General features: G+C 42.2%; 1 protein-coding gene across 2 annotated transcripts in view; it reads right to left on the reverse strand.

Moving 5' to 3' along the window:
• The window catches only part of tead4 (TEA domain transcription factor 4), a 42577-nt gene extending 29743 nt beyond the window's left edge, over positions 1-12834 (reverse strand). The window contains exons 1-2 of one of the 2 annotated variants that reach the window (XM_011476549.2): positions 12488-12834; positions 519-876 (exon numbers count right to left, since the gene is read on the reverse strand). In XM_011476549.2, the coding sequence (XP_011474851.2) occupies positions 519-525 (7 nt within the window). In that variant the 5' untranslated portion in view covers positions 526-876; positions 12488-12834. The remainder of the gene's footprint in view (positions 1-518; positions 877-12487) is intronic. The other variant, XM_078949290.1, reaches the window with a different exon arrangement.
• Positions 12835-14081: the final 1247 nt, after the last annotated feature.

Consider the following 14081-nt stretch of genomic DNA (forward strand, 5'->3'; position numbering starts at 1 on the left):
TTGAAATAATGAACTTCTCTCTTTTATTTTATTATATTTAATGTTTTATTGTACTCATTTGGTATATCAATATGAAAATTTTGTGATTTTAGTGTATGAATTTGCCTGTTGGCGAAAATGTATAAATAAATAAATAAATAAATAAAATAAAAAAGTTATTTTGATAGTTACAACTGTGAATAAAGGTGGTGAAGTCCTTCTAAATTCTGGACATGATGTATAGGGATAGAAAGCATGCGTTTTAGTAAGTCTTTTAGTTAATGTATAAAAAAAAATATTAGCTTAAAAGGTTTGTGTGTCAATACTTGCATTTCAGTTAGTCACAACTTGCATATTTATTTATTGTGTAAAATAATGTCTCATATATAGGCGTGGTTGTGGTGCAGAGGTAGAGTGGTCAACCTCTTAATCAGAAGGTTGCAGGTTCAGGTCCAATGTCTTATTACTTTTGTGCATGTGAACTTTACTTAAAAAAGGACAAAGGAACACAGACATTACTGCAGAAAGGATGTGCGTACCGTACATCTTGCCCTCATCAGAGAGGATGATCTTGCGGCGGCCGCAGGGTGGATAGATGGCCAGAGCCTCCTGAAAACTCTGCTCAATGTCAGGGCTCCACACACCCTCTGCATCGTTCTCCAGGGGTTTGTCAAGTCCATCCCCCAGCTCCTCACTCCCACCCCTGGGGGAGGGAGCCGGCACCCACTCCGCAGACGTGGTGGGACGATGGAGAGGGAACCTCTGAGCGAGGGCTGGAAAGGCAAGGTTTGCAGGGTGTGGCAGGAGGTGGTGGAGGGGAGAAATCTGCAGAAGGGCAGCGGCTGGTCTAAACTCCACAGGTGTGATGAAGACAAAGAGGGTCTGGTTTCAAATGAACTGGAAAGAAAAAGAAAAGGAAATTTAAGCTGGCTTAAAATGGAGTCTTACATTTCCGAGTTGATTAAAAAGATTATCCAAACTGTCTAAATGGCAGCCCTTCTATTTTGACACTAAACCGACAGTCAACAGACAAAGGTTACAGGAGGGCACCGGAGTCAAAACTAATTCATATCCTGTTTTCTGTTTTTCGCATGTCAATACAGTCTAGAAAAATCTGTGGGGACCAAATGAAACTGCTGCTGGCTGCACCTCTTCCTATTGAAAAACATAGAGAAGAAAAATGGGGGGAAAACCCAAGCACAATGGTAGGACACAGTGAAGACACAACCATCAGGATTGCGCGTCAACAAAAACTGAGGTTTCCTCAGACTTTTCAATTTGCTGTGAAACATCTTTTCCACTGAAACCAACGAAGAAGGAAACAAACTAGTTGATTTTGTTTTCCAGATACTTTTCAGTTTGGAGTGCAATAATCAGATGGCATGTCAGCGTCCCCTCCTACCCGAGCTTCCTTTGAGCCCCCTGATGTTCCACAGAGCTTCCTGTGAAGTGTCCGGACACCCAACCACTACATAAACTCTATCTGTGTCACACGGATGACATAAGTACAAGACGATACATCATAAACACTGACTGCAAACAGACAAGAACCAAACATTGTAGTCATAAAAATAGTTTCAATATGTATTTAAGAAGTGACATCAGTGTAAATATTAACAATTAGAGCTGAATTATGACAGTAAATAGGTATTTAAAGATTTCACATTTGAAAATTAGATCAAATGTATAACTTTAGATGAATTTACTTATCACTTCAGGTTCAACCTTATGGATTTTGGAATTCAGTTGCTCCTTTGAGCCTTGTTAAGGCTGCATTTATCTTTGTTTTTTTTTCTTGTCTGTCTATTTGTCCATCTGTCTGTTCGTCCATCCTTACATTTTTTGTCTATCTTTTTTTTCTTATTCTTTTTGTAATGGTTATTTTTTTGACTAACTGGGGATTTTTGCAGGCCATCACATTTTGGGGGGTCATTGCCACAACCCTTGCATACAACTTTTGTCATTTTTCCGTCAGTTCATACTAGAAAACCCTAATCTAGATTATGAGTTGATCCAAAACTTAATAAGTGGCCTGATGTGGTTTTTAGTTTTGGTAACTAAAAAAAGTTTTAAATGATCCAAAATCATGTGTAAAGAGCTGGATTCAAGCCCACTTCAACTCCACCTTAAGGCCACAGCGGGTCACAGTGAGATTTGTGACCAGCCACAAACCATTAGTGTGCAGCTCTGCGCCGCACTCAGGAGGTTAATTAAACTAAGCCATGCCTTAAAACAACCTCCTCCTGCTACTCCCCGAACAACATCTCCCTCCATCGCCCGCCAGCCATAGTCTGGTCCCCCACCCCCAGAACCGCCCAAGGGGATAATCTCCCAGCTGGTGCTGGGGTCAGGAGGCCACAAAACCCACCCTGACCAAAGCCCACATCCCCTTACACAACTGCACACACTGAGGAGCAGTTCAATGGGTTATAAAAGATATATCAGAATAAGACGAAGGTGTTTGCTTGTCTATCAATAAAGAAAGTTTTTTTTTGTTAACATCTTGAAGTCAGTCAACAATTCTATACAGTGAGGAAGATTTGCTAAGTGAAAAGAACAGCTGTCAGTCTTTGAGAGGTTGGACATTTCAGCAACGTCTCTCAACGCAGTAACATCTGCAAATCTACAGCAATGTGAGTGAGAAAGGTTTAGATTTAAGGTGTTGCAGCGACCCAAAATCCAGACTTTGACCTAAAAGAAATGCTGAACTGACCCTAAAGGTGGCTGAACATAAAGAATGAAACCCCTTATCAAATCAATGAAGTTCAGTCAGTTTCACAAAACCACAATGAGGTTCAAGACTGACAACCTCAAAGGTCAAATGAGTATTTCAACTAAGTGAGGACACAAACAACAGTGTGGTTTCCATGACATTTTGACATACTGTCTTGGTTTTAGTGAAAGACTGAACAAGATAGAGCTGTAGCTCGAGTGTTGACATTCTTGCGACGACCGTAACACTTCCTCCGTTGACGCATTTAATGCAATGCCAGTGGATTTTGCAGCAAAGCAAAGCAGCCTTGCGCTGATATGCAACACTTTACAGTAGTAAAGTGTTTACATGAATTAGCTGATTCACGTTGATCGCATAAATGTTCAAGGAGTCACGATGTGTCAAAGAGTGCGGGTTAATGTTGTGTTTTGCTGATACATTGACAAAGTTGCTCCATCTTTTAAGTGTAAGTTTGACCCTCCAATATAAATGTACATTTTAAAAAATATCTAACCAACTTTTCAATAATTATCCTAGAAACTTTAAAGAAACAAACAATCATGGTGACCATGTGGCAAATTAATTTAATTGTTATTTGTGCTAATTTTTTAAAATACAGTGAATAAAACTAGCAAGTACATGAGCAAAACAGGAGCAAGATATTGTACTGGATGAACAGGCTCCAGTCGTGGATATAAAGTGGGTTTGCAGAATGTGTGTGGATATTGAAGTGGTGAAAATCTGAGCTAATCAAGCAGGGAATGTGACAGCAGGGAATATTTGGAAAATAAGACAGCAGTGTGGGATTAGGCTATGCAGCAATAACGCCAATGGGTTTATTTTTTGGAGTTTTTGAGACGATGTGTTCTACTGCACCGATTCCAACTGGGCTGAACCAGCAGGAACCTCTGAGCTCTGTACACTGCAAACACTTGTAGTAAGAGGAAGCACGTGACAATAGCATGGCAAAAGAGTCCCTATGAGCCCAAATACTCCTTCGCATGAGATTAGATTCAACCCCCAAAGATCGTAAAGCGTTATTGTTTTACACTGGGCTGTTTGGTTCATTTATTCCAGGGGTCTGCAACCTGTAATTCTCAAAGAGCCATTTGGATCAGTTTCCCACTGAGATGAAAGCACAGGGAGCTGCAACACTAGGTGTGTTAGCAAAAATGTTTATGCCAAAATATTGCGATAGTTCATTTGGCAAAACTTGATTCAAAATGTTGTCAGGATATTTGTTTATTTATTTAATTTTTTTTTTTTATTATTCTTTATGAGCGTGATGTTTCCTTTGATCTTTTGTCCATTTTCCACAACCTTGAATGGACTTTTCCGTCTGTCAAACACCCAGAGTTAAGATGAGTGAGATGATGGAAACAAATTCACTTTGATGCAGACTCCTTTCTTTTTATTTATTTATTTATTTTCTTTAAATCCAGTAAACCCAATAAATTATGTTATTTTTTGGATGACAACTATTTTTTATTGGGAAGCAACTGTTTTGCGTCTGGATCCATAAGCGGTGAGTCTAAGCCCCGCCCCCGCCTCTCTACGTGTTCGTTGTTTTCCCCCGCGTGCAACCCCCCCTCCAGCGTATTCTACACAGACAGCGCAACATCCGGTCATCGTAGCAGCAAGGTGACAGGACAGTAAGTGCGCCCTGATGCAAATTTAATTAATTTAACGCGGAAATGGGTGGTTTTAGTGTATGGGGAAAAAAAGGCTTTTTTTGGGGGGCGCTCATGTGTCCCATACGAGATTACTACTGACTGTCTTTCCAGGAAAACTTTCCATCCCATAACAGACTCTGGTCAGCGTTCACAGCTGCAGACATGCCCCCTCCGCTGCTCTCTTCCTCCTGCCCGCTCGCACTGCCTAACGGTGTTAAAGGCACCACGACAATCTTAGAACATAATAGTTATTTTACAAAAACACAGAGAGCTGCAGCACAATGATGAAAGAGTTGCATGTGGCTCTGGAGCCGCCGGTTGCCCACCCCTGATTTATTCAGACAAGGAAGCTTTTTTGCAGAATAAAAAGTTCATTTTACAGCTCTGATGTGGGACTAGACATACAGTATATACACTGAACCAACCATCTTTGAGGATTCTTAGCGGTGGTTAAAAAAAAAGCCGGAAGTATGACGGGCACGTTGCATTGCAGTACATTATGAATGCAGATTGGAAAAAGTATTTAAAAAAAATTTGTCATGGTGCCTCTGGCAGTATCTCCTCCCCCTCCCCTCTCTCCTCTGCTCTGATGATTGGAACCAGCTGTGGACACACACCTCATCTGCTCACCACCTTCTTAAGGAGATCCAGCCCAGCATTCATCGCCAGTTCGTTGCCCTTCACGGTGCTTAGCCTGGTCACCTAGTCTTTTCATGCTTGCTACGTTTTCTCGCGATTTACTTCACCTTGTTGTCTTGCTCTCAGGTCCATCTCCACGAGTGTCCACCTAGCATAATCTTCTCCAAGATCTGCCACTGCCTTACCTCGTCTTCTGCCACGCTCCGCTCTGTGACTCTTGCCACAGCCACGAAGAGAACTCCTACTACGGCAAGGCCACTGCCTTTTCTGATCACCAGCCAAAAGGAAATTAACTCCAAAGACCACTGATTTTTCCAGCCGGAAAAATGAAAACTTTATTATTCATTCCTCGTTCGAGTTTTCTTCCGGGATCCAGCATCTGGGTCTGCTACGTCATACAAATCATGACAGAACGAACTGGCCCAAAACCCAGACCCAGCTGACCCGGAAGGACTCCGACTAGCTGTCTCTCAGCAGGGATTAGCATTGGGACGTCAAGCCAAGTCCTTATCTCAAATGGCCTCGGCTCAACAAGATCTATTCCGACACCTGGACGGCATAAATCAAGCCTTGATGGATCTAACTGGTCAAAGCTCCGCTACTCCCGCAGCCTCAGCTCCTATTCCAGCTTCCAGCAACTTCAACACTTCCGCTTCCGGTTCGGCTCCTGAAAACTTCCGGCTCCAACCTGAACCCTTTCACGGCGATGTAGAAACATGTGGAGGATTCCTCCTTCAATGTCAGTTGATTTTTCAACAAGCACCCCCGTACTATCAAGCTGACCACAGCAAAATCACTTTAATTGTGAACTCATTGAGAAACAAAGCACTACAGTGGGCTCAAGCTTTTCTCTCGTCTAACCCCATATACCATGTTTCATTTGACCGTTTCATTAGAGAATTTAGTCTGGTATTTAATCAAACCCGAAGAGAGGAAGAAGCTTCACGACAACTACTAAGACTCAAACAACGCAACCGCTCCGTAAGTGACCATCTCATTGATTTCCGCATCCTTGCGGTGGAGGCCGGTTGGCCAGATGTCGCCTTAAAAGAAATTTTCTATCAATCCTTAAATAACTCTATCAAAGATCATTTATGCTCCCAACCAGAGACTCATAATTTTGAAGAACTTTTTTCAGCAGCCTTGCGACCGGACGTTCGTCTCCGTGAACGGCAGATGGAACACAACAGACATGATCGTAAAGTACCTCGGGACTCCAGCACTCACACAACTACTCCGGATCTACCGCAACCTTCTGATCGTAACTCTTTCGGTAAAACATCTGATAAATCTATGCAAATTGGTCATTCCAAGTTGACCCAAGAGGAACGTCAAAGATGTAAAGACAAGGGAGCCTTTTTCTATTGCGGTCTCCCGGGACACATTGCAAATCAGTGTCAACTCCGTTTAAACGCCAAAGCCCCCCCGCAAGAAGACAGGCTGCAGGCGGGTAAATCCACATCTCTCACTGAGAAAAGTTTTTTGTTTGTTCCTGTCAAGCTATGTCCTCAAGATGGTATTTATGACTTCAAGGCTCTCATTGACTCTGGTGCTGAACAGAGTTTTGTTGACTGTAATCTTGTGTCCAAGCTTCATCTGCCCACAGAAATCTTGTAACATTCCGTCGAAGCTGCAGGGTTAGGGGGTCAGTCTCTCTCCAGGATTACTTACCGCACTAAACCGGTTCTACTCATCACCTCCGGTGACCATAGGGAACACATACAATTCTTTATTACTCAAACCCTACAGACTTCCATCATTTTGGGGTTTTCCTGGCTTCGCACTCATAATCCTCAGTTCGATTGGGTTAATCAACACATCATTAACTGGAGTTCGTTTTGCATGGCTGTCTAAGATCCGCTGAACCACTTACTCGTCCTAACGCTAATAAAGTTTCTGAAGAACTCGATCTTTCTCGTATCCCGTATTGTTATCATGACCTCAAGATTGTTTTCAGCAAATCTAAAGCCGGGGCTCTTCCCCCTCACAGACCTTATGATTGTTCCTTAGAGTTACTAAACGGTGCTTCTCTACCTAAAGACAGATTATTTAACTTATCCGGTCATGAAAAGATAGCCATGGATGGATGATGTTCTCAGAGACTTCCTTAACCGTTTCGTTTTCGTCTACTTAGACGATATACTCATTTACTCTATGGACAAAACCCAACACACTCTCTACGTACGCCTCGTGTTAGAACATCTACTCGAGAATCAACTGTATGTTTAAGCTGAGAAATCCGAGTTTCACGTTTCCACCTTTTCCTTCCTGGGTTATATTTGTGAGGCTGGCAACATCAGACCTGATCCAGTTAAGATTAAGGCAGTTTCCAACTGGGAACCCCCAGAAACCAGAAAGAAATTACAGCTGTTCTTAGGGTTTGCTAAATTTTATCGCCACTTCATTATTACACAATTATTACACAACTCACTTCCATCAATAGACCCTACATCTGGGGCCCAGAGGCCCAGTCTGCTTTTAACAAATTCAAAGAACTTTTTGTCTCGGCTCCCATCCTCATACAACCTGATCCCACCAGTCAGTTCATAGTGGAAGTTGATGCCTCGGATTCAGGCGAAGGAGCTCTCCTGTCCCAAAAGAAAAGATTTTCTGGCAAATTAAAACCCTGTGCCTTTTTTCCTGCAAGTTATTCTCGGCAGAACTAAATTACAATGTGGGAAATCGAGAGTTGCTGGCTCTAAAGCTCGCCTTGGAGGAGTGGTGTCACTGGCTGGAGGGGGCTGAACTCCCATTCATAGTGTGGACGGACCACAAAAATCTGTCATATTTATGTACCGTTAAGAAACTCAATTCCCGTCAAGCTCGCTGGTGTTTGTTTTTTGATAGATTCAACATCACTATAACCTACAGGCCAGGAAGTCGGAACATCAAACCCGACGCTCTCCCGTGGAAATACAGCTCCAGTGAAGACCCTGTCACCTCCACCAACATCTCTTCTACCTGCATCGTGGGGAATCTCACGTGAGTTGTTGAATCTCGAGTGTTACAAGCTCATGGTGAGGAGCCTGATCATCCTCCTGCCCCTAATAACACCCTGTATGTGCCCATGTCTCTTCGACCAGATGTGCTTTCCGGGGGTCATGCCTCTCGTATATCCTGTCACACTGGCATCCAATGAACCCTGAATCTCCTACGGTGGCAGTTTTTCTGGCCTTCTATGGAGAAAGATGTAAGGTCATACATCCCAGCCTGTACCACTTGTGCTCGCTCGAAATCCTCCAACTCTCCTCCAGCCGGGTTATAACACCCTCTGTCCGTACCCGGCCGTCTTTGGTCGCACATAGCCATGGACTTCATCACTGTACTACCACCTTCTCTGGGTAACACCGTCATACTCACCGTTATTGACCGTTTTTCCAAGGCCGCTCATTTCATCCCTCTAACCCAGTTGCCTACTGCCCCTGAAATGACTGATATTCTGGTCCAGAATGTTTTCCGGCATCATGGCATTCCTATGGAGTTTGTTTCTGACCAAGGACCCCAATTTGTCTCCCAAGTGTGGAAGACCTTCTGTTCTGCCTTGGGTGTCATGGTTAGCCTGACATCTGGTTACCACCCTCAAACGGCCAGGCGGAAAGGGCCAACCAGGAGCTAGAGGCCACCCTTCGTTGTCTAGCAGCTCACAATCCCCACGATTGGTCCAAGATCCTGGACTGGATTGAATACGCCCATAACAACCACCCATCCTCAGCCACGGGGATGTCTCCGTTTGAGGCTTCCCTCGGGTACTCACCACCTGTGTTTCCGTCACAGAAACTCGATTTGGCAATGCCCTCAGTCCAGCACTACCTCCAGCATTGCCAACGCATTTGGCACCAGACCAGGGCAGCTCTCCTGCGAACCAGGGAGAGCAACTGCCGGATCACAAATCGACACAGGGTGGTGGGACCCACGTACAAGCCTGGTCAGAGGGTTTGGCTCTCTGCTCGGAAACATCCCCATCCAGGCTACCTCACGTAAACTGGCTCCACGCTTCATCGGACCTTGTACTATTGAGCGTGTCATCAATCCATCCTGTGTCCGTTAACGGCTTCCTGCGGCACTCAAGGTACACCCTTCATTCCATATTTCCCAGATAAAGCCTGTTCAGGAGTCCTCTGTGCACGCTGTCCGCTGCCCCTCCACCCCCACCCCCCGTATCATTGACGGCGCCCCGGCTTACACTGTTAGTCGGGTGTTGGATGTTCGACGGCCTGAAAAAATGGCAAACTCCAAATATATTGCAATAGGTTGTGAGTATTAAAGGCATTTGCTCACAACCATGATTTTGGCTGGTCAAGACTCCATGCTTGCTTTTTCACCAAACAGTTTTTTCAAGACACAAAACCGCACCGATATGGCTCCCCGAAAGTCATCCTTCGTCTTCTCTGAGGGTCATCAGGGAAAAAAGTTACAGATAAGAAAACAGAGGGCCAATCAGATCGGGCCCAGATAAGGCGTCTGGTGTGCTGCAAATCAGAGGAACAACACACTCTGCACAGGAGAGGGAGTTGCAGAAAGTCTTTGTTCTGCGAGGCTCATAGCTGAGGCATTATTCGTTCTTCTCATGCAAGCGGGGGAGGAACGATGGCTATGTGGGATGAGTACAGCAACTGAGTGGAGTGTCCCAGAGGAAGAGAAAAAGCAAACACACAACTCTAAAATAAGGGCAACCCTGTTTACCATCTTGCTCACACAGTTTTACATACCGGTTTTCTTCTTCTTGAATGTAACACTTGTTGAACCACATAAACACCTCCAGGTCCTGCCACATCCACCCACACACGGATGTTACAGCGATGTGAACAACACAACTTACAATAGAATTCATCAGTCCGGAGAAATGGTGAAATTCTTGGGAGCAAACAGGAAGTACATTCTAAAAAATTTGAAGCGCCAAATGTTGCTCTTTTTTTTACCCCTCCATCAGTCAGCCCTCCTGAGTTCCACCTGTTTTTACAACCTGCCTAGTTTGCTATGCTCTTATTTTGAAAATACCCTAAAAGCACACATGCGTTTATAGTTAATACAAATCTCTGAACTTTATTTTGAAATAATTTGAGTATGTTTTTTTATTAACAACAAAAAAGTGGCTCAATTCTACTTTTTTCAGCTATGACCTGTTGCCTTTTAATAAATATTTTTGGATTAGTTGCTTGCAAACATGATGCAAACTGACCACATTGCACTGTTGGTTTTCAAACTAATTTCCTCTGACTGATTCATAGAGACACGCATTACATAAGGAAATGATTTCCATCATCTCAGCTGCAGCTGCGAAGTTCTGCCTTTGTTTCCAGACAAAGGCGTCTGAGCCGCCTTTGGAGCGCGGCACAGAGCAGCAACAGCAGATTAGCCCCGCCGCTCTCATTCCGAGGCAGGCCTTTCGAGCTTTTACTAACTCGTCTAAATCCAGGATAATAACAAATCCTGCATGCATGGGGAGTAAGTGACTCAAAATGGGAGCTCCACAGTGTTGTTGCCCTCATCAAGGGCTGATTTCTGCTGTCAGAGTGCAGGTCCTGAGCTATTACTGCAAGAAAGGCCTGAAATGCAGATCGTTGGGCGAAATCGTGCGATTATTAAAATAAAAAGCATTCTGATTTTATATAAGAATTTATGTCCAAATAATGTATGTATCTGCAAACTAATTTCTAGACAAGTTAACAATTTGACCCCAAATGTTTCCTTTTTTTCACATGCAGGTATATATCAGCCTTGCTGATTGCTTTTTTAATACTTTAAAATTGTCAGTTCAAATTTGGCCTTATTACTGGAATTATTGTTCCAGCCTGTTTTTCAGCCTTTCAGCTTGTATTACAGGGTGAAACACCCAGCAAAGAAAGTTTAATGACAGCTTTGTCGCACTTTTTTGAAATATATTTTATCATATTTCCAAGAAAATATTCTATGTTTTATTAGTTTGTCATGGAACCTCATTGGTACAATTTGTGACTAATTTCCCAAAAATCTGTTCATAAACGAAACACTTTGGACCCAAAAATGAGAGAGTAACAAAATGATTAATAGGAAGGTAAATGTATTCAGGTAAAGTGTGGACAACTATCCATGTCTGAATTCCCTCCCTAACTACTAAAAAACTATATAGAGCAGGTCAATCAGGTGCTTTAGATTTAAAAAGCTATTCAGACACTACGATCACTACTTTTCTCCCCACAAATATGACCTCAAAGATTTCCAAAATTAAAAGCCTAATCAATATGAACATTTTACGAGTTACGAATCCACTGTGTTTTGAAGATAAAAACTTAGACGGATTACAAAAAAATAATTTAAATACTTTTTTCCCCCATGAAAAATCTTTCAAACGCACTGCATTGTGGTTTATATTGATCAATGAAGTGAGGATCCATGCACAATGGTGTTTTATAGAGATTTCTGGGAAATTTCAAGGGCACTGGATTTCGGAATTGTAGATTCGGACAGCTAAACAACAAAAAAACACACTATATAGTGAACTATATAGTGAATAGTGAAGGAATTCAGACACACTGTCCTTTTTTTTCTGCGAAGATATTTTATGCAAAAATTTTAAAAGATTTATATCCTAAAATTGCGAGGCAGTTTTGGGAATATTTATGCTTAAATGAGGAGTTTAATTATCCTTTTTGATTTTTTAAATATAGCTTCTTTATTAGTTTTACTCTAATAAAATGGAATGCTAGTATAATCACTAAAATAAGCAAAAATTAAAAGAAGTAAAGAGAAATTTGGAGAAATATTAACTCACGTTTTAAAATAATAAAACCAAATGATAGATGTGAAACAGTTATAGTGTAATATTGTGTAATAACTGATAATATTAGACTCAATGAACAGTTGTCAATGAAAGGAATTTTAATATTTTCTTTACCAAATTAACAAAAAAGCATATTTCATAATAAAAGTTGTAATTTAAAATATTTAAAGTTAGTTCAACCTTTATACTGTGTTAGGGTCAACGTTGACCCATGTTTACAATTGAAAAGGGGTCACTGTTGACCTGAAAACAATATAAGGGTTAAAGAACTTGCAACGCTTTTATTTTGTTAATAACTAAACTTTTCCTCGTGCTGTCAACCCTTTGTTCTGATTTAACGACGTCACGAGCGGTGAAGTTCCGCTTTTTAAGCAGTCACTATTACCAAAAACACAATGAGAGGGGGGGCAAAAAAATAGAAAAATTCAGGCGAGTTTCTAAATAATGTCCGAATGTAAAAGTTTAGCCGCGCGGCAGCTTGCAGGTGAAGAGCCGCGAATATTCCCGTCAGGAAGTGGAGGGGGGGGGGAGAAAAGAGGGGGGAAAAAATGAAGGAATTCGCGAAAGAAATGGGAAAAATGTCCGGAATGTGGACTCTTTGACAGTTAGCGCTAATTGATTTGGATAGAGACGGCGGGGACACGCGGGCTTCACAGCAGCTGAACAAAGTTTAGACTCAGTCTGAGGGGAAAAAAAGCCGAGAAAACACTTGCCGGAGCTTACCTGGCGAGGCTCTGAGACGCCCGGGAGACAGGTAGCCCCCCTGTCGGATACCATTATAGCATTTAATTTATTTCTTTTTTCTTTTTTTTTATGGGGGGGTTGGTTCGTCCTCACGAAATCCTCTCCGTATTCTTTGTTTGTTTCCCTGCTGCCTGGTCTTCTTCCTGGAGCCGCTTGTTTGAAGCGAGAGGAGGGCAGGAATTTCAGGAATTAGCCGTGGTATGACATGAAGCCTGGAAAAAGCCAGAGAAAAAGACCAAGGGAGGGAAAGGGGGAGGAGGGGGGAGGCCTGACAGGTCACCGCGTAGGGAGGAGGAGGAGGGAGGAGAAGGAGGAGGGGGGAGGACCCTCCTGGATGAGAAAGGACAGCAGAAACCTTCAACAAGAACTCCATGGTGATCTTCATCAGACTGATTCACCCTCAGCTGACATGACGTCATCGATGTATAAAAAAATTGAGAGAGTTTTGGTCCAGATGCTCCACTAAACTTAATCCTTATTTGATTAATTAAAAATAATTCTCTTTAAAGGGTTTTGGGTGTTTTTAACATGTTCTTGTGGCGTTTTTCTGATGATGGAGGACATTTATAAAGAAAATTAAGCTTTGAATTCTGTTTCAGGGACCATAAGTTCCCTGCTCCTCTCTAGTCTGATGTTTCCACTTGCAGACAAATAAATCCATAAATGTCTTTGTTTTCCTCGTCTGCGCTGGAATCTGACTCTAAGCTGTACGGCTGGATAGCTCCAACATTGCTGCTTTTTGTTACACCTGGATGATGGTGTGAGGGGCTGTAAGCTAGCAGGAGAGTGCTTAAACGGAGGGATGATGGGAAATGGAGATGGGCTCACTCTGCAGAAACCTGAAAAAAAAACACACTTTTTGGGCTAAAAACGGCATAATAATGATTAAAGACCACCGGGAGCGGTTTAAAAATAGATCAGAAGATAATCGGGTGGGACTTCAACTCAGTTTTGTTCATGTGAGTGATGTGAAGTGGCTCAAACAAAACATTCAAAGCTGTCTTCCTGCATAAACAATAAACCGCCTCCACTGCTGTCTAGTATGTACATCAACAGAGGATAGGGCTGTATTAGCACCTTTACACATTTGGAATTGGAATATAAAAGAAGACAAACACACATCCATTAAATATAAAGTTTGTTAAAAACTGTTTAATTAATTGCTTGAAAAGGGAGTTGGAGGACATCCTTAGTATGCTTTACTCGACTATTTTCCTTTTATTATATTCCGGTTCCTAACTTCAAATGAAAGACATTAAAATATTGTAGAATTCATGACTGCACACATCACAGGTCAAACGTTAAAATGACTGCTTTACAGTTGTCATCAGAAAGGTTTATTACTACACATATTCCAGTAAATCGTTTCCTTTTTGAACCAGGTTACAGATTTGGCTATGATTTCAAATGAAAGGTCTATATTCTATAAACATTGTTGTGTCTCCTGTCCGTGAATTAATGATTTAGTAGCTTGGATTAAATTAATAACATTAAGACAAATAATTAAGAATAGGGGTGGGATTGTACAAAAATGGCTTCTTCCCTGTCCCATTCTAGCAATCAATCAAACTCT

The sequence above is a fragment of the Oryzias latipes genome, chromosome 6, assembly GCF_053564925.1.
Source record: "Oryzias latipes strain Hd-rR chromosome 6, Olatipes_Hd-rR_3.1".
Classification (NCBI taxonomy): Eukaryota; Metazoa; Chordata; class Actinopteri; order Beloniformes; family Adrianichthyidae; genus Oryzias; species Oryzias latipes.